Genomic DNA, 22,938 nt, shown 5'->3' with positions numbered 1-22,938 from the left:
TATTGATTTAAAATCAAAGGTTTCGCAAAACCACAATTTAATGAAGCTCTAAGAGCGCTTTGGCACTACGTCCGATCAAAGTCCGATCCGTATCCGTGAAAACACGGTCCGTAGTAGTCGTAGAACTTTTTCTATGCCAGTTAAGCGTAGTAATATTTATTCCGACTACTTCGGACCGTGTTTTCACGGATACGGATCGGACTCGTGTTTTTGTCTGAAGGGCGCCGTAGCTAGTGAAATTACTGGGCAAATGAGACTTAACATCTTATGTCTTAAGGTGATGAATGCAATCGTAGTGCCGCTCAGAATATTGGGGTTTTCAAGAATCCTGGTAGTGAAAATGGGTAGGGCGTATAAATTACCATCAGCTGAACTTCCTGCTCGTCTCGTCCCCAGAACGTCGTTTAATACGTGCATCAGTATTTCAATGTGCCATTATTTTCTGTGCAGCCGAGTTCGAGGTGGGAGCGCCGGTGGCGAACACCTTGTGCTCATTTGTTATCGAGGCCAGCAAACGCAAGACGGGCCTGTTGCTGTCCCCAACCTACCCCGGAATCTACCCCAAAGATATCACGTGCAACTATCAGTTCGTCGGGCAGCCAGGACAACGCATCCGGCTAGAGTTTCGAGACTTCGATCTATTTTTCGGCGGGCCGCAGTAAGTTATCACAATTTATTATAAATATCCGAGCAAATCTCGGTCGTCCGGATATTTATCGAGCTATTACAGTCTTGTAAATAGTGGCGAAATTTACCTTTGTATTTTTTTTTATGGAATAGGAGGACAAACGAGCGTACGGGTCACCACCGCCGCCCAAACTCTCTTGCAACACCAGGGGAATCACAGGAGCGTTGCCGGCCTTTAAGGAAGGTGTACGCGCTTTTTTTGAAGGTACCCATGTCGTATCGTCCCGGAAACACCGCACAAGGAAGTTCATTCCACAGCTTTGTAGTACGTGGAAGAAAGCTCCTTGTAAACCGCACTGTGGAGGACCGCCACACATCCAGATGGTGAGGATGATATCCTAACTTGTGGCGCGTATTCTAATGTTATTGTAGCTGTTTCTCATTAAACACGGATAAAACTACATTTTTTTTAAATTGAAACCTAGCTATCTAAGCTAGATCGATTTATAGCCCCCGAAATCGCCTGTATACTAAATTTTATGAAAATCGTTGGAGCCTTTTGCGAGATTCAGATTATATTTATATAATCAAGAATTGCTCGTTTAAAGATATAAGATTTACGATGAATCTGCAACTGGATTATAAGTCTATTTATTTACTTTATTAGGAGTAAAAACAGTAACAGTGGTACACAGACATAAACTTGATTAAAGCTAACTAGTAAAATACGTCCAACTGAAGCCTAATACAATTCTCACTGAAATATTAAATACTGAAAGCAAACTTGTGTCACACGATATCAATACTAGATAAGTAGTCTAAACTAATAATAAAAAGAGGATACATTTTTTGTATGAATGTTTGTAATGTTTTTTTTTATGAAAATAATAATGAAATGATTACAATGCAGCTAGTGATATTACTGGGCAAATGAGACTTAACTTCTTATGTCTCAAGGAGACGAGCGCAATTGTAGTACCGCTCAGAAATTTTGGATATTTTAAGAATCATGAGCGGCACTGCATTGTAATGGGCACATCGTATCAATTACCATCAGCTGAACGTCCTGCTCGTCTTGTCCCTTATTGTCATAAAAAAAATATAGTCTTATTAATTGATTTTAACTTGACTCATACGCTAATTCGTATAGGCTTAGTACTAAATTAATATCTGCTTTTTTAATTGTCTTCTTTCTTTTTAATTTTTATTTTCCTCCGATAGAATACAAATTAGACAGTAAATATCAAGTTGTGTTTGCCTTTAATTGGATCTTCATTCCTAAATCATATAGTTTTTTCCCCTTTGTCCACTAAGATTCACTGATTGATCTTTTTCCATTTTTATAATGAAAAAGGTCCATCCGCTGAAATTTTCTCTTCGCAATTCATCTGTACCTTCGTAAAAAATTAATCACATCAGAAACATCTCATCAGTACGAATATATGGTCCTAGAGTGTAGGTTTTTTGAGAATTCGCCACGAATTTATGAAATAGCCATGAGACAGCTTCTGAAGGATAAGTTGCCAAGCGTTCATCACGGTTGATAAAACTGAAATATACTGGAGTTCGTCTGGTGCGAGCGACTTAAACTTTCGACTATAAAATCCATTTTTGTGTATCGACAATCCCTTTGACTCCCTCTTTTTGCAAGTATATAATCTGAGTGACATTAATAAGCCGTCTTGCTGTGGTAGTTGCCCGTTCGACTGGGTCCGCGTGTACGATGGGCCAGAGAACTCGTCCGCCGTGATCGGCACGTACTGCGGCCAGCAGCGCAACCTCGTGCTCTACTCCAGCGACGAGCGCCTCCTCGTCACCTTCTTCTCACTCCCACGCGCCGCCAACACGCAGAACCGCGGCTTCAAGGGAATCTTCGAGTTCTCTGAGAGTTTTGTTAAGTTAGGTGAGTTCGAGTAGAGAACCTTCAGGGCTAGCTACACGTAACATTATTCTTTTACTTATTTATTTTTCTTTTTTAAATACCTCTTCAGTCATAGATAGTAATTTACAGAATTCATTCGGCCTGACTTTGTTTTATCATTGGACGATATATATACCCACTAAGTTCATCATTAGCCGGAAGACGTCTACTGCTGGACACGGGTTTCCACGACGATCGGCCTGTTTGATTTCCCTGCGCTGCCCTCATCCAACGTATTCCGGCGATCTTGACCAGATCGTCAGTCCATCTTGTAGCCTACCAACACTGCGTCTTCCGGTACGTGGTCGCCATTCGAGGACTTTACTGCCCCAACGGCCATCTGTCCGTCGAAATATGTGCCCTGCCCTCTGCCACTTCAGTTTCGCAATAATTTGGACTACGTCGGTAACTTTGGTTCTCCTACGGATCTCCTCATTTATGATTCGATCTCGCAGGGAAACTCCGAGCATAGCCCTCTCCATTGCCCAATTCCATTCCCTCTGAGCGACCATGAGCTTTCTCATAAGGCCCATAGTTAGCACCACGTCTGCGTAGCGTAAGTCATCACTGGCAACACACACCTTCGTCTTCAGACACTGTGGTATTTGGGACGTTAGACCTACTCAGTTAATTATATAAATATTTGGACTGCGTAAACAACGAATCGTTAACGGTAAGCATGTTTCATTTCCAGATTTTATAAGCAAACACGACGCTGAACATATAAGGGGGTCGGAATGTGACCAAAAAATACTTAGCAAGAAGGAATCTTCAGGATTTGTATACCACCCTAACTATCCATTCCTCTATATACAAAAAGTTGTTTGTAGGTAAGAATTCCATTATTTCTTGATGTAGTTCAGATTTAAGGTTGTTTAGGGAGATTTGATTATATATAGAAATATGGAAAACTAAAAAGTTCTTCGCTAGTAGTTAGCGGATTTTAATAAGTTACCAATATTAAATGTTCGTGGTTTATTTAATAGGAATCGTTTTCCTAAGTTCCGTAGCCAAATGGCAAAACACGGAACCCTTTTAGATTCGTCATGTCTGTCCGTCTGTCCGTCCGTATGTCACAGCCACTTTTTTCCGAAATTATAGGAACTATACTCCTGAAACTTGGTAAGTAGATGTATCAGTTAAACTTTGTAAGTAACTGGATAGTTTGCGCGAGGGACACTTCCAAAGTGGTAAAATAAAAAAAATGTTGGTTTGAACGAGATCTAGTTAGTGGTTTTTTTAATACGTCATAAATCGTACTACGAGTATCAATAACTTAATTGAAAAAAAATACTATAAATAAAACATCGATCAAAGTTACAACAAACTATAAGAACTTTTATATTATGTTACTTGCTGCTTCGGAACCCTTCATGGACGAGTCCGACTCTCACTTGGCGGCTTTTTTATCCATTGAAGAATACGCTGTTATTGTTGTTATATGTTGCATCTTCGTTTTCAGATATTTTATATATGGCATGCAAGATTCTCAAAATTTAGAGAGAGTCAGATTAGAGTTCCAGAATTTTTCTATACCGAAAGGAGATAAACCGAAACCTGAGTAAGTATTTGATATATTTTTTATAACAAGTATTTTTTAACACAGTAACAAATAATTTGTGCTGTTTTGTGTTGAAATACTTCAATCGTGAATTTCGAAATTCTCGAATACCAAGGCCTCATTATAGGTAAATAAAGCCTATCAATTCTCTATCACTCGAAGAAAAAAGCGATTCACTCGATTGTATCAAACGTGCAGTCACAGATAGATTGATAGATGACGGCAATAATATTATAAAAAAACGGAGATAGCCGAAGCCCACTACGTTTTAAGCAACTGTTCGCTTTCAAACTTAGCCGAAGTATACATCGTCTCCTCTTATTACGTAGTATTTACATCCGCTTTGGGTATATCCATAGACAGAACTAGTGTTTTAGGGAACTGTAAAATTTTCTCCTTCTCGCAAGGGTATTCACAAGCTGTTTCTTCTACGATATGCTGCACATCAGTGGCATTCATTGCTATATAGATGACAGCACGTGGTATGCTTGCAAAGACCATAATCTCTCGTGATAGCGTCGAGAATCGTTATCTTACAAATTTGTATCTGAAATGGAGACTGTGCTATGCAAAGTGCCGGAAAGGGGCCGGCAAAATATAATAAAATTCCATTCCCTTCCCAGCAGACACAGGTTCATGCTAATTATTCTATGGTTCTACCTATGGTGTACCTGCGACGACCTGTATCCACTTTTCGTCAGTATAACGAGCGACGAATGGAAGGCCAAATTGGCCTCTAAAAAGCTTGGTATGCTCAATAAGGCGAGGAAGTATTTGATCTTAAGCAATCGCAAATCGCAAATTTGGTCTCACATGGAGAGGTCAAAACAATTTCTAGACTTAATATTTCAACGTGATTTTAGTACCGCGTGTCCCGATGGGTACCTGAAGGTATACCTGAAGGGCCAGGAGGCAACGGACTCGTATGACAAACATGACGCGGAGCTGTGCGGTGAGGGTGAGGTGGGCCCGCCTGTGTTCCCGCCGCCGCTCGTCTCCGACGGACCCCGCCTGGTGCTGGTCTTCAGCTCCGGGGAGCTTCAGGGAAGAGGCTTTAAGGCGAAATACACGTTTGAAACGGGTGAGAGTTTTACTGACAAAACGTGTATCTTTTTTTTATGAAAATAAGGGACGAGACGAGCAGGGCGTTCAGTTGATGGTAATTGATACGCCCTGCCCATTACAATGCAATGCCGCTCAGGATTCTTGAAAAACACAAAAATTCTGAGCGGCAATACAATTGCGCTCATCACCTTGAGACATAAGATGTTAAGTCTCATTTGCCCAGTAATTTCACTAGCTACGGCACCCTTCAGACCGAAACACCGTAATGCTTACACATTACTGCTTCACGGCAGAAATTGGCGCCGTCGTGGTACCCATAAACTAGCCGGCATCCGGTGCATAGGAGCCTCCCGCTGGTCACTAAGTTCTTTTATATCTTACAATATCTGGCAATTTTACAATTAAATTACTCTATTGATTTAAAAGAGTGGTCGTTGAGTTTCTTGTATGTTCTTCTCTTGAGCTCTTCTTCTCTTGAGTTCTTCTCTGTTTCCGAACATATTATGGTAGATTCAGTAAATTAAAAGAAATGTTTATAGTGACGATTCAAGAGCGCTTAGTTTAAGCTTAATTGAATTTTTTTTTTTTGAGTTTGTAAAAGCTATTCAGCTCTGCGCCAACTTCTTACAAACTTATGTTAATTTTTTCTCGACACACCAAATTTTTTAATATTTGAGTTTAACTGGGCAATGTGGTGATGATGATGGAAAGATTGTAATTTTGGGAGAAGAGTGTTAAAATTAAGGCAGCAATTTTTTTTTTCAGTTTTGTATTAGAGAACTTAGTTCAGGCACAGTGTTAAATAGATTTTCAGCAATTTTTTTTATTTGTATGTATGTTTATGTATATATTATTTCTTTCATTTTTGTGCCATTTGGTGTCGAGACTCTTGGCCTGTGGGGCTCAGAGGCGCAGAGTATGTACAAAGTCTACGCGCGACTATGTACGCGCCTCAATTGGGCTACTGGAAACCCAAGCACTAGCAGCTATTTCGGTCAACGGATCAGCCTTGCTATCCAACGCAGAAATACTGCCAGTATTCTTGGTACACTTCCCCGTAATGACAATTTTAATTTAATTTAGTTTTGTAAATATAATAAATAAAATATGTTTTGTATAAATAAATAACAATTACAATATTTCATATTATTAGGTAATTTAATAGTTATTGAATAAATAAATTGAAGTTGTATTTCATGCATTCGCTCCTTCCTATTTTAACCCTATGGGTGACGTAATAAACTGGTTTTCAGAGTACCGTGTGCCGGGCACTGCAGCCCCGGGTGGAGAATGCTCGTTCACGTATCGCTCGGAAGCCAAGAAGCGTGGTGACTTCAACTCTCCCCGCTACCCATCCAACTATCCGTCGCACACGAACTGCACGTACTCCCTGGTGGCCACACCCAACGAGCAAGTCACCGTCGTCTTCGACCACTTTAAAGTGAGGGCAGATGCGTGGAACGCGACAGCTGGATTATATGGGTAAGAACATCAACATTCGATCAATGTGCAAATGACGGTTGTGCATAGAAGTGACCGCTAAAGTTATATTTTCTAACTACCCTCATCTTGTAGAAGTAACAGCTGTCAACGCTCACCGGCTTGTGCGAGCGACACACACACGAGTCGAGAGTCCGCGTCCGATCACTACAAAGAAGAGGTGCTGTCACTTTGCACTTTGAAAACCCCATTGTTCCATTGTTGCGTCTTACGTAACGGTTGCGATGCATAAGTCTCCTTTTGACGTCCATGACGAAATTCTTCGTGTCGTGCATCGAGCTGGATGTTAAGGTGCTGGATCCGATCCGATCACATTAATTCCTCAATTATAAAATAATCAAGTACAGTCCATTTAAAGAAATATTTATATCGAATTACCAGCGCTAGTTGTAATACACAACAACTAGTATACGGATATAATTAGTATTAAGTGTATTATAATTTGAATCACTCGACATCTCCATAATGAACAAACTCACAAAAAGTTTGCTATTGATTTCCTATAACATGTTTTTGTGAATGGCACGTTGCGTAGCGTGACATGAAAAGAGCGCGACGTTAAAACGCGACGCTATAACGTTATTTCGCAGCGCTAAGTACGCTTTCTGTTTGACGCAGTCTTAGAATTAGGGGCTATACGTGTCCTCGAACTCCCGACCGAACGATAGGGTTAAATGGCAACGTAAAACTATGCTTATACCAATTCAACTTGTGTTTCGCCTTGTCGGTATTAATACTTTTAAGATAATTTTATACAAACATATGAAATTGCAGGATATACCTACATGTATTATATTATAAAGTAATAAAGCAAAATCTAAGAAGATTGCATTTCGAAAAAGCTTTGCTGAGCAAACGCCTCATTGTTATTACCTCTGTATGGGAATAATGAAGAATATTGTCAAATTTAATGAATCTTATGGTATGCTAATTAAACTTACGGTATGCTCTAATAATTTGTTATCATCCAAATATTTGTGAGTTTTCTTGCCTGTATATCCGCTAATACGAGACTCCTCATTGGCGAGTCAACATCTCCTGAGGATGCCTTTTGCCCTCTGCACGCTACAGACTTATTGATGGAAGACTAAATATCTTAGCGGAATTCACACTCAAGAAAACTTACAAAAAATGTATAATTATGGATTTCCGCAAAAACGCCGAATTCTATAAATTTATTATTATTTTCATTTTCACTTACGGAATTAATCTCTCACCTAAAAAGCATGATGTCTTCTCAAAACAGGCAACGTTAATTTTCAGTGGAGCAACATGCAGCGAAGATTGGGTTGAAGCGTGGTGGTCCGGCCGGGAAGGAACCCGTGTCCCGCTAGGTCGGTGGTGCGGCCTGGCTACTCCTGGACCACTGCAGTCACCTCGAGGAGCCCAGGGCTTGCTAATCGCTCTGCACACTGATCACGAAGCCGTCGCGTCCGGGTTTAAGGCGAGATACGTATTCGAGGTAAGGTTTTTTAGACGTCGAATTTTTATTCGTCTAATGGTGGGCATATACGTCACGAGATATCGTTACAATCAGACGATACAATAAACGGTGCGGATGCACACGTGTCAGCGATGGCTTTGACGGACGACGTATTAGCACTTGTTGGATTAATATTTGCCCTGAAGGAAAATAAAGTGAAGTGGAAAAATTTGTTTTAAGTTAATTAAAAAAAATAGTATTCCAAAGACAAGGTTCACTGCGATATAATTCAGTAAATTGTTCTAGCCATTTGCGATTAGTTTGAGACGCCATGACCGTGCGCACGTCCACCCGAACTGCGACTGACGACAAAACGGAACGAGCGAGATACACGTTACGATCAGTCGGCACTCAGCACAGTTCTTCCGATTCCGATTAATCAATGGAAATTTTAGTTTTGTTCCGTTCGACTGTACAGTCTTAAAAAATCGGACGAAACAACAGTTTTACATGTAGCGATTTATCGGTACCGTTTACCGGTACCGTATCTGTGCAGTCCGATCGTAGCGATTTGTCATAGCGAAAATGGCCACCATAACAAAGTTTGACGGGGTTGGTGTCGACTAGTTTCGCACCATTTGGGACATCACCGTAAACTCACTGCACCCACCCTGATGAAGGACCTCTGAATGGTTGAAACTAGTCGGTACCAACTCCAACAAACCACAAGAAAAAACCGTTAAGTTAGACAAATAAAGTTTTAACTGTCTCACAAAAGTTTTAATAATTTAGTCGTAAAGATTACTATGCATCTTGTTTCTTTGTTCTCTGAGCGAAATACTTGGTAAAAGAAACATCGCATCTATTGAATTTATAGTTTAGTAGGTACGTGTAAGCCCAAGTTACTTATACGAATACAAAGTGTGAAATTTGAGGAAATTATATTTTGATAAATTTTCATTTTAGCAGCTTCTGCAATTTTAAAGTGATATGTGAGCGCTAATTCTGTCGTTTTCATTTTAGCAACTTAATTAATTCAAGTGCGTTTTCAACAAATCGTTTCATGCTATCTATGATGATATCTAAAGATGACCAATGAAATTTATTTGATGACAGATATTCCTTTCACTTAACTTACTTAAATAATGTTATTCGAATTTAAGTTAAAATTTCTTGTTTCTTGTGTTAACGTTATGAGTGTCGCAGTTTATATATATATATATCTCGCAGAGTATATATTGAGATGCAACAATCAAAAACTCTTTATCTCTTCTATGAACAGCCAGCGAAATCCATATTTGGAGACTGCGGTGGCAACGTTTCTGGTAGTCCATGGGGCGTGGTTGCCTCGCCGAGATACCCTCTCCCGTACGAGGCCCCGGCGCGAGGAGCAGCCTCCCGCGTCTGCAACTGGTTCATCACCGCCAAGCCGGGAAGACGCTTGCTGCTCAACTTTGATCATTTTGCTGTTGAAGGACATCTTACTGGTATGTGTCCCCGTTTGCAACTAAGCTGTGATAAATTTTTTTTGGGCTTCAATATAATTTAAGATCAATACTGAAATAAAAGCTAATATTAAACTTATAGCAAACATTTTTTTCGCCCAAGGAATCGTAGCGGTGCTAACATATCAGACCAAAAAAACACACGTATCCTAATATAACAAGCCTTGGATGTTGATTCATAAGGATTTATTTTTATAAGAGGGGCCAAACGGGCAAGTGGCTCACGTGATAGGAAGTTGTGATGCAACCGCCCATGGATATCGCAAAACCAGGTGACAAGAGATGCGTGGCCGGCCTTTAAGGTGGGAAGAATGCTCGGTGCTTGAAGGACCCTGGAGGCGTATCGTAGAGGCAAGTTCATCGATAAACGCGTGGTTGTGGAATGCCAGACGTCACCATAATGCGGTTGAAATTTTGTATTTTGACGTGATGTCCGGTGGTGGAATTCGGCTGCTGGTATCAACCCAACGAGATGACTTGATATTTCATCAAGATTTGGGTTGACCGAGAGTACGCGAGAGCTCGCTGGTATTTTTATCCATAGATAATACCGCATTTACCTAAGCCTGGTAGCACATTTCGGCGAGAGACCATTTTGTAGGAGCGGTCAAACCAAGCTTGTGATCTGCTACCGATAGGCACCGAGGAGGATAGAATGAAGAGTTCCATACCTTACAGTACCATATCAGCAACAGAGTCAGTAGCGGCATCTGGATCATCCAGTTAGAAACAGAATTGCCTCCACCGCATACCGCATCTCATCCCACTCTGCTGACCTATAGTGCCACATGCGGCAGCAAGATTCGCGTCGGCTCAATAACCCAGTTGTGTCCGACCATATGGTAAAGCGGAGTTGTGAATAGATCTCCCCGCATGATCAGTGATGCGAGAGCCTAGCCATTCGGTGTGGTGGACGTATCATATATCTATCCTCTAGTGGTCTAGTAGGTATCGACCATTAATTATTTTTTTATTTTTTACCAAAATTATTTGTTGTTAATCACTTTGTAATTTAAAAAATCAATGAAACAGTTTTTCTGCATAAAAACAAATCGAATCCTTACCTAAAGCATCGTCGTTCCTTATTCATTCTCTAATCATTTTTTAATTTCGAAAAGGACCGCTTCGCTGTTCAGTTTGATACATAAAGATTTAGGGGTAAAAATATACCTTCACAGGACTGTGTACACGAAATTATTCATAGTGGTAATTTATTCAAAGAAAACAAATCTTATAACTATATTTACAATACTATGATTACATAAATTAAAACTATAATTATGTGGAAAAGTACCAAGAATACTGACAGCATTTCCACGTTGGATAGCTAGGCTGATCCTTTGACCGAAATAATTGCCAAAGCTTGGGTTTCCAGTAGCCTTATTGAGGCGCGACGATAGTGCTATGCTTTCTACAATAATTATTGTACATGAGTTTGATGTTATATCTACCGTGGGAGGCAAATAAATGTGCATATTCTTGTTACATATGAATGAAACAAATTCTTTGGTTTTATAACCGTTATTAGAAAAGATGCAATCGGACGGCTCACTGAAAGTAATGCTTAATTTTACTTTAATTCTATGTTCACCTCGGCCGTCTTGAAATTACGAGTAGTTGAAATTAGTGTAATCAATAAATTAATGAAAAAGCAGAGAAAACTACATCTGCGGTAGTTGGTAGTGGGACCACGGCTAGCAAGAACAAATTTGTTTGGAGCTTTAGAGCAACTCTTAAGATATAGAAGACAGATAGATGTCTACTATATATAGAATATAACTTGTTTTTGCGTTTCAGAGCGTGGCTGCCCAGCGGCCGTGCTACGCTTGTGGTACGAGAGTCCGGGCCCCCCGCTAGAGCTCTGCGGTGAGAAGGCGCCTTCAGACCGCTGGCAATACCTCTCCTCGTCCAACTCGATCAGATTATCGTGAGTATGTTATATAGGAACAAAAACTTAATACTTAATAGGTTTACTTGTTTTTTACTACGCCTTACAAGGATTGCTGATTACGACAAGAAATCATATTTATAAAATCTATCAAACTATACTTATTCTCAAGTGCCATCTAGTAGCTCTTAATCCATGTTTTGTACGCGTTGCCCGTGCACTTGATCATAATGATTACGCAGTTATTTCATTAAAAAATTTTATTCAAAATAATTCTGTATTCTTGATGAGAATAAAGTTCTTTAATAGTGAAGTGAAGAATAATAGTGTAACACCTCACCATCTTAAAGTACCTGCAAGGTGGAGAGTGGGCTTACAAAAAATTGCTGAAAATAACAGGTAATTAATGGACAGCCCCTTAATATACCACCATTGGAGTCACAGGAACGTTGCTGGCTTTTAATGTCTCGTCTTTTTGCACAATAGTGGCGAATTTTCTAGCTGGGATGGATTTTCCAATCTGTTCCTCGCAGAGATTTGAGACCATTGGAACAAGGGGCCTATCTGTTATTGTTCCAGGTTTATTATAGCTGATAAGTCAGTAGGGGCTGCGGGGTGGCGCGCAGTATGGACGGAGGTGACTGTTGGGGGCGTTGGGGAGGAGTGCCCCGAGGTGTGCGGGGGAGCATGTCTCCCTCCCGGTGCGATTTGCTCCGGTCTGCCTCACTGCGCTGGACAGACAACCAAGTCACCACGATGTTAGTATGCTCAAACTAGGCTAAGGTTTACAATGGAGAAGTTTATAATATTAAATATTGATTAATCTAATAGTTATTATAGTTGGCAGCCCAACACTTATACAGGGCTATTCTCTTCCATGTATTGATCCAAAACCCTTAAGTATCGCCACGTTTTGGCTTCATACATTGCAGAAGAATACTAGCCTGTACCGTGTTTTGTGGATGTCTATAATTAGCTACGAATAAGTAGCAGTATCTGTCTACTAATGAGCGACATAAACATATTCGTAAAGTTTTAAAGGGATTTCAGTATTTTTTAAAGAATATCTAGTATCTACGCATTCTTCTTAATACTTAGGCCTAAATAATTCTACTCTTACTATAATATTTACTACCTTTCCGACTACCCTCTTAGTTCAAGTATCACCGATGATATTGTATCTATAGTATTTTCTCTATAGTAGATAGTTCAATTATTGTCGATTGATATAAATAATATATTTCCTTAAACTTCTCCATTTTGTTTCCAATGTAAAATATGAACGAAATTTGTTTGGCATAATTTAAAATTGCTGATTTGCACTTATATACCTAATGCTTGTCATTTTCTTAAGCTTGTAGCACAAATAGAACACTGTAATTCTAGAAGGAAAATGTATTTTAGCTTGCAACAGTATGATATTGAGAGTCACAGCATTCAACACAGTTACCTGTATGCCAGCTGGGTATATTGTAACATTTAATATGTACACGCAATAAGATCTACCTACCTACCTATTGGTGTGGGCACACTTCACGAAATGCTTAGATTTATTTAATATTATCAACATCAATTGTTTGTATTTACAAATTCGTAAAAGTATGTATATATATACATCTAATCTGGATATCTTAAAAATTATAATCATACTTTAAAAACGTACTTATAAGTAGATTTAAAAGATTCACAATGTCGTCTTCAGTATTTTATTGGAAGTAAAAGCAATGAATATTACTTTGTACTAACTATGTCAACTTTTATAAAACGACAAAATATGTAGTCCCAAACTGATAATTTTCTAGGCGCATTTTTTTTGTAAATCTAGCAACGTCGGAGAATGAGTTTAAATATATTTCATTGTAACTAATTGTGTAAAGTTGACTTATATAATATTTAAATTAGAATTTGTCAGTGTTAAATAACAACAAAAAGGAGTAAGCTGGGCGTTCTTTATAAAGAAAAAAAAAGTGTGTGTGTACTTCTTTATGCACGCAAGAAGTTATACTTCTTTGGCCTAACGAAGCAAAAATCATTAAAACGATTTATTCCTCGTGCTAATCTACGTTTTTAGAACGAACAATTTTGTAAAAATCTTGCATCTTTGCAACTTAATTACTTGGCTTTGACACTTAATTATTAAATAATGAATACGGCTGTATGGGCTTGAACAATTTGCCTGTTCTATTAACGGTCGAAGAAAGAAACGTCGGAAAATTTTAGGAACCAAATTCAACCTTACCAAACGCGCCAAAACAAGTACCTGTAATTTCTAATAAATTGGTGAAAATTATAAATATATTAGTTACTTTTGTGTTATAGTGATCTTAAAATTTGACTCTCATCATGTTTTCATTACGCGCCTAAGGAAGTATTACTTCAAAAATGTGTGTGTTCTTATGTACGTATTGTATTTTACGTTTGTAGAGAGATCAGAATAGTAATAAAGAAGGTATTAAATATAACCAACTTAAATATTGTTATACCGCATAATTTAGTCTGAAATATTATACAAAATATGGTCTAGTTGACCAACTAACGTCAGAGTGTCGAATTTGCGTCACGGTGTGCGCGCGCATTGTATAAATTCACACAGCTTTTTTTATTATAGTTTATTATCAGAATAAATTATCACTAACGCCCCAAAACTTCAAATAAATTGACGAGAAGTATAAATATATTTCTTAAATATTTTTAATCATATAATTTGTGGCAAAATAAAACCAATATTGACTTGATTGAGCCAATACGTAACTTCAGGGCTGAAATAAAAGAGGCTTAGATTTAAAAAAATCTAATTATGACGAAACTAAATAGAAATAATTGAATTCCTCCCCACCTACTTATCTCTGTATTCGGTACTAGTAATTGCATATCTATATCAAACGTAGATACTAAATAGGTACCCACAAACATGCTTAAATAGTTAATTTAATAACAATTTATTAAAATTGTACTCCCCGCTTACTTCTTACATTATAATAAGGTAAATGGTTAATATAAAATGTAGCATTGTATGACATTTAAAAGAACACAGTTTAAATTTCACTTTCTGTCTCTTCTCAGTAAATTGACGATTCAATGCAATCTTTGTCTCAGAGAATACATACCTATCTACTATTGTAAACTTGATATCTAGGCGTATGGCGTATTTATGATCATACCGGATGTGTTATTGTTATTGCTAAACTTAGTTCAATATATTGAAGATGTTGGAAACATATGGACAATTTTATTTTATGTACAGATCTTTCCCTTTTAAATATTAATTTGAAATTCTTGAAGTTTCACGCCTTAAATACTGTGATGACTCAGATTCGATTAGATATAAAATTGTAGTCCAATAAGGATATTTTTTTCAAAATTCAACAAAAGCATTTTTTCTAAATTCTATGGGACGAAGTTTGCATTGAGTCATCGCACTATGGAGCACGGAATATGCCTACGAAAAGCGCGCCTTGACAACATAGTACTGTAGGTACCTACTTTATAGTTGATTGAAATGAACTGAAATTAAATAACAGGTAAAATATTAAATATATCCCGATGGTTCTAATATCAAACTTACAATAGTACCTACCAATTTCGTTATACATTCCATTTAGGTACAAGATAGGTTTGTGATGTGCGGGTAGTTGTAAGTTTGGTATGGATGCCGTTCCGCGTTAGTGTGTCGAGGCGCGCTGCGGCGTATAGACGTGCTGACGGTGCGGTGTGCGCAGGCGCCGCGGCGTCGGGCCAGGGCGTGCCCCGCGCCACGCTCGTCGTCATATCGCTTGTGCTCGCCGCCCCGCACTGACCGGGCGCTGCACACGTGAGTCTAATATCTAACCACTTCCTCAACCCACTTCACGCCCCCTTGCCCATCCTCTCCGCTTTCATATGCTTGCTAATAATAAAGTTGCTTTTCATTAACAGCATTAAAAAAAAATACTTTTGTACAGAATTGACAACTCTGGTTGACTCGGCTGATGTTAATCTTGTATGAAAATATTTTCATCAGTGTTGTTAATTGATAGTGACTTTTATAAAGAGACCTGCAGCTACTAATAAGCTGACTTTAATTGCCATGCTCGATTCGTTTCCGGTTTATTACATTTTTACTACAAATATTAAGACTGAATTAAAATTTAAATCAATAATATTAAAAAAAATACAATTAAGCTATAAGTTGAACAGGGAGTGAATCGAATTAAGCATGGGCGTGTAAATAAAGGCAAACTGGATAAATTGAGTAAAAGACGTAGTGAGCTATTTAGAAAAAATGTTTTAAGGACCGTATTTTTCATGTTAAAGTATCTTCCCTTAGATCATTTATACTTACTGAAGTAATAATCTTGGCCTGTTTTCATCAGTCGTCTAGCAGAAAGAGGCTCTATCCTAGACGTATAAATTATCTACGTACCTTCCTAATTAGGTATTACTTCCACATTTTCATTGTTCGTCTAATTTGTGTAAGTAACCTGTAAATAACGATTGGAAACAAACCATTCTTAAATACGATCCTTAAAAACAAAAAGTTCAGCAGCAAATAGAGCACATTGCAAGATGTAAGTATTTATTAAGTTTTCTTGTAATGGCAAATGCTTTGATTAGTGGCTACATTCGAATTAGTTTTTCGAACAGGTAAGAGTTTATTTGCATAGGACGCTTTCAAGGCGGGATCAAAATCACCTTTATAGGATGCAGCATTCACCCTTTGTCCAGCTTTTCATTAACTTCCTTACTAAATAGATAATTAATTAGTGCACGTCAATAAAACGGAATTAATAAATATATTAACTTATCATTTTATTTTACTAACAGTAACTGCTTGCAGTATTTAAATAATGAAAAAAAAAACGCATTTCAACTTATAACTCTATTTTAGATTATGTATCTACCTATGTAACACATATTATGTACTATGTGACGTGATAAGAAATAAGATCAATAAATACATTTTTAAATACTGTTTAGCAAATGAAATTAAATAAGTCCATATATAAGTAATTTCTGAAGAGGTTTTCCGATTTCTTGGACTTTATTCAACTTCACTCACAAATTCCTGAAAAAAATCTTGGTAAAAACATTTGTTGAAGAAATATTTATATGCAGAGCTCTGCATAAAAAAGAGTTACTTAATATGGGGTTTTTTTGGTGGAATTATGTGTGTGTATTAACGTATAATTTTGTTGAAATAAAAATTCATTTATCTTAGAAATAAGATATCTATAACTTGATTAAGGTCATAAAATCAAGGCGTATAAAACAAAAATCAAAACAAATAAGCAAAGCAAAAATAATGATATCAATGGTTTTATATTTATTGTACCTATCTTTCTATGTTGAATTGAATTCAAACAACGAAATTTTTGATTTTTTCATTGACAAATCATCTCCGATCCTAAACATCTCCAGCTCTTATGAAAATAGCTATGTCAATTGTTTTAAGGGACCTACTGAGAACCCAGAGAGAATATTTTTTTGTATCATAAGCCGTTCAAAATATTTTGAATAGAGAAGATATTGCGAACTCCAGCTTGAATGATAATATATTTCTCGCATAATTTCGAAACACTTACCTTGCAAAACGGACACAATGCTCTCTACCCGAAAAAGGAAGGAAATTTTTTTTATATTGATATTTATTTTACCGATTCACACTTCTGATGTTTCACTAAGATCCCTATAATTCCTGCGACTAAACTAGGTATTTTAAATTACTAAAATAAAATTAGCTTTCCGACATGCTATGGGTTTTGTAAATAAATTTAAGTGAATTACTTTGCTATATTCAGTAAGACCTAAATATTATACTTTGCGCTAATATACCTAACTACAAAAACTTTGTAGCTTTGACGCAAAGTAAAAATACAAAGTTTTTGTAGTATGATATGTAGTATGATAAAGTAGATAAACCAATTTAAAAAAAAAGTAAATTTTTATTGAAAATAAAGACCCTTAAGTAGCATTTTATGTCCACTCCATGCGTCCATTTAAAACTCCCAATTCCGAACAATTCGAGACATCTGATAGTTATCAGCACCGTTTATAACCTGTAACATACAAACTTACAGAAATGTGTCAAAACAACACAGATGTAACAAACATAATAACCATTGATATTATTATTATGAAAACGGAGTAAGCTAGGATTGATATACAGGCGAGAATGCAAACGCTGCCGGCAGTAGTTCCGACGATAGTACTGTCTGGTGGGTAGCGGGGAGTACGGGCGGCGGACTACTCGCGCTGGCGGTGTGCTGGAGACGAAGAAAACGAAGACCGAGGGGGCCCCCACCCCCGCCGAGGCCCCCACCTCGACCACTCGCGGCGCGGCTTGCAGTCCCCCCGGACACCGTGTGATTTAATATGGGGTAGCATCCCACTTCTGAACTCACGACTCGTTTAAGAGTTACATAATAATATTATGCTGTTACTGTAGGACCAGCCAACTGAGGTTATCAGTCGTGAACAGCACAAGAGGTCAAAGTTTAGCCTTACTGGAATTCTCAACACTGAGGAAAAGTATATTTACCCCAACATGTTTATATACTAGCTCAATCAAATTATATCACAAACACTTTAGAATAGAAGGTAATGATAATATTACATTGTTTAGCGACCGAATTAAGAGTAACATTTTAAGAATTTAACATAGGTTTATTTTAAACCTTCATGTTTTGCTCGTTCCTACCTTTATATGGACATCCGAGATGAAATTTTATGCTGCCTCCGACAAATTGTAACTAACTACACCTTCGAGCGCCCAAGCCCCACAAATAATCAAAGTTGCAGTATAAAACAAGTCCCGCAAACTCCTTAGACGCAGTGTGATTTGAGCCGCGTTAATGGCAATAATAAAATAATTTACTATTATACTATACTGTTGTTTTATTGAATATTCCTATGTTTAACAAATTTTTTACGTAAATTTATTCCAATTTACTCATAATTGTTTTACAATCTAACCAGCCACTATGGCTTATGTCTAATGACTCTATTGAGTAATTTAACTTAGCCTAAGACATCTCAATATCTAAACATATATATAAGAAAATGTGCGCTGGTTTAAATTATTATATTGTATGGTTGTTGGTTACACAATTTCTTGTCTCAAGTCTTATGTCGAGAGCCTTTGTGCCGAAACTTCCGGCATGTAATATGCCTCTATTGTATACAATGTCACCATTTCGAAGAAAAAAACGATTTTAATCGCGGTTTTGTCTCTAAAATAGACTCTGATCACAATTTCTAAAAGTTGTCAAATAGATAAATTGTCAAAAATAATATAAAATTACTTATTAAGTAAATAAAGTAAAGTGTGTTTTTCAAATTTACGCGGGAAACTTCAAATATGTGATGCTTGGGCCACATGGGGATAATATCCCGATGTTCACATGTTTCGATTTTAGTGGAAGCGCAATAAAATAGATTGAATCGGTAAGTTCAGATTTATTGAATTTCTATAATGGTATAATTTTTTATCGTTTCGATTTAAGAAATTGAGTCCATCGCTGATGAATTGCTACGCGCATACGAGCTACGTCGCGCTGACGAGAACCGTCCGCGTCGGTCGAACTCGTCGGTCCGCTAACGCGCTATGACGATTAGTGCGTTCACTGGGAAGCTGACCAAGTGACCAACCATACGCGCGTGCGATGACCATAACATCGTCATCAAAAATCGTAAGCTGTTGATATGTTTTACTGATAGTGATGATTTTAGTAATAATAATAAACATGTAGATATATGTTTTTGTATTGACGGCTGTTAGACACCCTATGAAAATAAAATAAAATAAAAATATGTAATACACACACTTAATTCCGGCTTTATGATAGGCCTAAATTCACAATCACGAAAAGACATTACTACAAATTTAATTTCATCAATTTAGAACTTAATATAATTACGCTAATCTCATATTCTTAAAGTGATTATGACAACCTCAGAACTTTTTCTTAAATTGCCAAAAATAACATATAAAACCTTTAAGGAATAGGAACTCTATAACCATAGATTAGACTTCTGTCAAAATACCTAGAGTTGTACGAAAATTAATAAACATATCGATAAGTTAGTGAAAACTAGAAATGATGTAATCAGGGTTGATAAAGTATATTACTGATAAAGTACGTCGTAAGCTAAAATAATAAAAGGCCATTATTTTTTCTTAGATACTAGGATGCCGCAATCGTCGTACCGCGGTAAACTAAGTCTGTGTACAAAAACAAAACAAAATTAATTCAAACAAAAACAATAAAAAGAATCTTTAAACATGATGAATTAGCGCATTAAATTGGTCACAAGAGAATTTCTTTTTTTTGGAACGAAGTTCCTTACGGCAGGCTCGGAGGGGATAGGGATTTACTGCGCGACCGAACTGAAAAAAATGTGATAGTAAAACCGTAAGAAAAAAGTGCGTGGAATAAAACCGTTAAATGAGACGTGCGCAGGCGCGACAGTCGCATACACAAGCGAGTAGTGTATATAATTGAGCACGATTTTTTTGCAATTTGTGTCGATTCTTCAGTAGCCGAAGGAACTGCGTTCCTACCTGGTGTCCCACGACACCACATCATTTTTTAATAAATATAAAAAGCACGTGCTACTTTAGAATAATTTGTAAATCATGTTTGTTTTTAATTATAATAATTGAATCAAGTAAAATTCAAAATTCTGTCTCGACAATAACCTATAATTGGAAAGCTTTCTATGAGTTAAAACATTTTTAAAATCGGTCCAAAAATGGCCGAGAAACAATTTAACACAGATATCAATTGGAGTGGTGGGAGCTTCGCTTCGCCACGCTTAATTATTTAAAAGGCTGGACAATATTCAGCTAAATAAAATCAAGAGAGCGTACACGAATAGCATACGTTATGCGCGTGCGGAAAGAAAATTTCCAAAACAAGCAGTAACCAATGATTAATAAAAAGAGAAGCTATAAGTTCTGATGAAGTATTAATAATCTTGTTAGTCATATGATATTTTATATTATGATGTACATATGCTACAATGATGGCAAACATTCCCAGAATTCATGGTTCTCGATGTATTTTTAGGTGAAACTTCTTTAGAATCGTTGTGATTTCAAACCGGATGCAACGGAAAAAACGACAGGTAATAGACACAAATACAAAAATGTGTAGGATGAAGCCGGCAAAGAATGAGACAGAAATATGCATACTATTGAAGTGAAAACTTCTTTATCATCGTTGTGATTTGAAAGTCGATGAAACGAAAAAGCGACAGTACAAAGAGCCTCATTTAGTACACAAATACTTTGTCAGGTTGTGTGTTGTGTACAAACTCATTTATCATATTTTCCGGCGATTACGTTACTCAGCCGATCCTAACGTCAAGAATGGTATATTTAGCCAAACTATTTTGGAGTATTGCATTACGACATGGGGTGGTGCTGCGAAATCTTACATTCTTTTAGTGAAATATGCACAAAGGGCTGAAGGTATGTAGTTTTAATCCTCGTCTGTATCCCTCAACAAACCTCTTTCAATACTGCCAAGTTCTGACAATCTGGCAACTCATTGTGTTGGATATTGTTCTCAAACAGCACCCTTTAACTGAGTATATACTGATTTTTAAATAATTGTCTGGTTGACCCGGGAATCGAACCCGCCACACGAGAAATAAATTCCCTGTAGCTCTACACACCGATCGAAAGGCTTATTTTTTGCTACATAGCAAAGCATCAGACGTAAAAAGAAGACCAGGGATGTATTTTTTCCATTCTTAATTAATCAAATTATTTTATCGAATGTTCAAAATGAATCCCAGTTTGTTGAAAAAAAACAAAGTCATTACTTTTCATTATTTCACTCCCTGACGCATTTGTGATCATGTTTTGTTGAATATTTAGAATAATAAACTTCTTCTTCGGGGATATTTCTGCAACACCAGAGTAATCTGATGCGCTTATTAAGGGTACCATCTTGAATCGTCCCCGGAGCAACGCGCAATGAAGTTCAATTCAGTTTTTATGTGGAAGTTGAAGAAGCACATTTTTCTTTCACTCCAGATGGTGTGGATGACATTTCATTGTGTCGTGCGATGGTAAAATTATGTGCAGATATCCAATGAAGGCGACGTTGCAACAAAACGCCAAGTGATCTAGCTGTCCGCAAAATACTGGATGCCGATATACCTACTGAACAGCTCAGCGATACACACGGTCAAGTAGTTCGAGATGATTTTTCACACTCGTTTGTCCTCCTCTTCCATAAAAACATAGGGCACTGAATGTGGGAAGCTTACGGTTGAAGAAGCGGAAAATACACTGGCCTTCAAAATTAAGTATCACACTTTTAAAATTGGGATTTTCACAAGATATACTTTCGAAATAAAAAGGACTCCAAAGAGAATTTAATTTTGTACATAAAAACTTTATAGTCGGTAACCTTCTTTTAAGAATTGGCTGAAAAAAAAACTTCAAAAACAAAACCATTCCTTTTTCAAAGTGGACGTTTCCGAATTACAATTTTACCATTCACATTTTTCTTTCTGTTTTAAATTTTTTTCAAGATCGATGGGTCTTGTTTTAAAAATTTATGCTAAAAAGCACATAACATTTATTTATCATGCCTCTTTCAGTTGAAGAATATGCTAGGATCATGGCTTTTTTGGAACTAGGCATCAGTATGCGTCGCACTGCAAGAATGGTGGGTGTGACGGTACGAACGGTCCAGAAGGTAAAGCGAAGGTACGAAGAGACTGGACACCATCTGAGGAGACCTTGTAATGGCAGACCCAGGTGTACCAGTGCCCGAGAAGATCGTTATATTATTTCCACAGTGTTAAGAAATCGCCACCAAAATGCAGTTGAAGTCCAGCAACAGCTACTTCAGACCCGGAGGGACTACATTAGTGACAGTACAGTGAGAAGAAGACTTGCTGAAGCAAATTTGAAACCCCGAAGACCAGCGGGTGGCCTAAAACTCGAGAGACGGCATCGAGTAGCGAGACTGGACCTGGTGAGCGATACCTTCAAGCCTGCATCTCAGAAAGAGTCCAATACGGTGGAAGCAGTGTACATGTATGGGCTGGCATATCTTCAGAAGGTCGCACAGAGCTAGTAGCCATAGAAAATGGCATCCTCGCTGGGCAAAGATATGCTTAAGAGATTCTCAATGAGTATGCAGGGCCGTATTTAGCAAATATGGGTGATGGATCGATGCTGATACATGATAATGCCCGGCCACACACGGCTCATATCGTACAAGACTATATTCAGGAGGTCGGTATCAGCGTGATGGCTTGGCCATCAAGAAGTCCTGATCTCAACCCGATTGAACACGCCTGGGATGAGCTTGGGAGGCTAGTCAGAAATCGCAGACCACCACCTAACTCAGGGCACTAAAGCAGGCCCTGGTAGAAGAATGGGAGAATATTCCCCAACATCGGCTCCGAAACCTAGTGTTCAGTATGCCAAACCGGCTCGAAGCTGTA

At 37.7% G+C, this 22,938-nt stretch overlaps 1 protein-coding gene across 5 annotated transcripts in view; it reads left to right on the top strand.

Moving 5' to 3' along the window:
• The window catches only part of LOC126976062 (tolloid-like protein 1), a 122,987-nt gene extending 104,634 nt beyond the window's left edge, over nucleotides 1-18,353 (top strand). For 3 of the 5 annotated variants that reach the window (XM_050824206.1, XM_050824205.1, XM_050824209.1), the window contains 11 exons: nucleotides 451-658; nucleotides 2,322-2,530; nucleotides 3,243-3,378; nucleotides 4,011-4,109; nucleotides 4,973-5,190; nucleotides 6,428-6,656; nucleotides 7,938-8,136; nucleotides 9,380-9,584; nucleotides 11,400-11,529; nucleotides 12,070-12,248; nucleotides 17,636-18,353. In XM_050824206.1, the coding sequence (XP_050680163.1) occupies nucleotides 451-658; nucleotides 2,322-2,530; nucleotides 3,243-3,378; nucleotides 4,011-4,109; nucleotides 4,973-5,190; nucleotides 6,428-6,656; nucleotides 7,938-8,136; nucleotides 9,380-9,584; nucleotides 11,400-11,529; nucleotides 12,070-12,248; nucleotides 17,636-17,835 (2,012 nt within the window). In that variant the 3' untranslated portion in view covers nucleotides 17,836-18,353. Of the gene's footprint in view, nucleotides 1-450; nucleotides 659-2,321; nucleotides 2,531-3,242; nucleotides 3,379-4,010; nucleotides 4,110-4,972; nucleotides 5,191-6,427; nucleotides 6,657-7,937; nucleotides 8,137-9,379; nucleotides 9,585-11,399; nucleotides 11,530-12,069; nucleotides 14,709-15,209; nucleotides 15,302-17,635 lie in introns of those variants that run through there. The other 2 variants (XM_050824207.1, XM_050824208.1) reach the window with 2 other exon arrangements.
• Nucleotides 18,354-22,938: the final 4,585 nt, after the last annotated feature.

Source organism: Leptidea sinapis, chromosome 39 (assembly GCF_905404315.1).
Source record: "Leptidea sinapis chromosome 39, ilLepSina1.1, whole genome shotgun sequence".
NCBI classification, from domain to species: Eukaryota; Metazoa; Arthropoda; class Insecta; order Lepidoptera; family Pieridae; genus Leptidea; species Leptidea sinapis.
The sequence above is the reverse complement of the archived record's forward strand: the minus strand, read 5'-3'. Positions and strand labels throughout refer to the sequence as shown.